Source organism: Branchiostoma belcheri, unplaced genomic scaffold, assembly GCF_001625305.1.
Source record: "Branchiostoma belcheri isolate BF01 breed outbred unplaced genomic scaffold, Haploidv18h27 scaffold1344, whole genome shotgun sequence".
Lineage (NCBI taxonomy): Eukaryota > Metazoa > Chordata > Leptocardii > Amphioxiformes > Branchiostomatidae > Branchiostoma > Branchiostoma belcheri.
In genome coordinates, this window is record NW_017802763.1 from 277 (window position 1) to 1,373 (window position 1,097).

The 1,097-nt window shown below is 40.7% G+C and overlaps 1 protein-coding gene across 1 annotated transcript in view; it reads left to right on the plus strand.

Annotated features, from left to right (window-relative positions):
• Positions 1-393: 393 nt before the first annotated feature.
• LOC109464231 overlaps positions 394-1,097 on the plus strand; it is a gene marked incomplete at both ends in the record, with an annotated part of 2,765 nt that continues 2,061 nt past the window's right edge. The window contains one exon of the mRNA XM_019761169.1: positions 394-507. Within this exon, the coding sequence (XP_019616728.1) occupies positions 394-507 (114 nt within the window). The remainder of the gene's footprint in view (positions 508-1,097) is intronic.

The following is a 1,097-nucleotide window of genomic DNA, read 5'->3' on the forward strand; positions in this document are numbered from 1 at the left end:
ATTATTGTCTGGTGGCGACATGAATATAAGTGTACCTTGAGTGTGTCGCCACGACCTATTGTCCTGACTACTACAGGCAGACAGCTCAGGAACAGCAACACTTTGCCTAAAGCTACGCTTGAAAAAGTCGTTTTACATTGTGCAGTAAGACTTTACAATGACAGTGAGAATGGCTTAATGGCTGAAAACCCATGTCTGCTCTTTCCTGTTGTAGAGTGAATGGTGTTTGTACATACATGTATTTGCATAAAGTGTGTTTCTGTTTACTAGTCTTGTTTTTTTTAACCAATTGTTTATAAAAATCGATTACACAGTCCAGGGGTGCAACAGCATTCCCTGCATTTGTATGATTTTGTCTGACTGAATAAATTGAATATGTTTCCATAAAAAAAGGGTGGGCACCGGAGGACTACCCAGACCCCATCAGGCTGCCGGAGTTGTGTGGGAGAGTCAACTGGACAGCCAGCTTCGTTTGCGACCCTGACGGAATACTCACATCGTCAGAAGGTAGTGATTATTCAGAAACACAAAGATAAATACAAATGAAAGGACACGGACTAAGTGACTGCGAACTCAAGTTAGGTACAACTAATATTCTCGCAGCCACTTTTACAATAGAAAAAAAAAAGGATTTTACAAGACGCCAAAAAGCAGTTACTCAAGCACTGGATATGATCTTTTACCTTATTGGGGTAAGTCCCAATTCTGTATCTAAGTGTTGGAAGTTAAAGCTTCGTCTTTATTTCATAATGATTTGTACCAACACAGATGCATTGCCGTTTTATGTTTCAATAAAATATTTCGAGAGCTCATATTTCAACTGTCAGCTGATCTTTTCAGCCCAATGACCTAGATATCCACTTTTGAATGTCCAAAGTGTACTCAGCATAGAGTGCCTGCTCGAAACCTGTTTTTTTTTCTGTGTTTTTGGCGACGCCTCAGGGGGGAGCCTAATGGTACAGTATTGTGTGCAGTTTGCAAGAATTCTAGGAATTGCACAGGCATTTTTTTCCACAGGAATGGAATGTCTACAGGCATGTCTGGGATTTTGCTGACACACATCTATGCCCACATTCCTACGTAGTGAAATTCCAGGA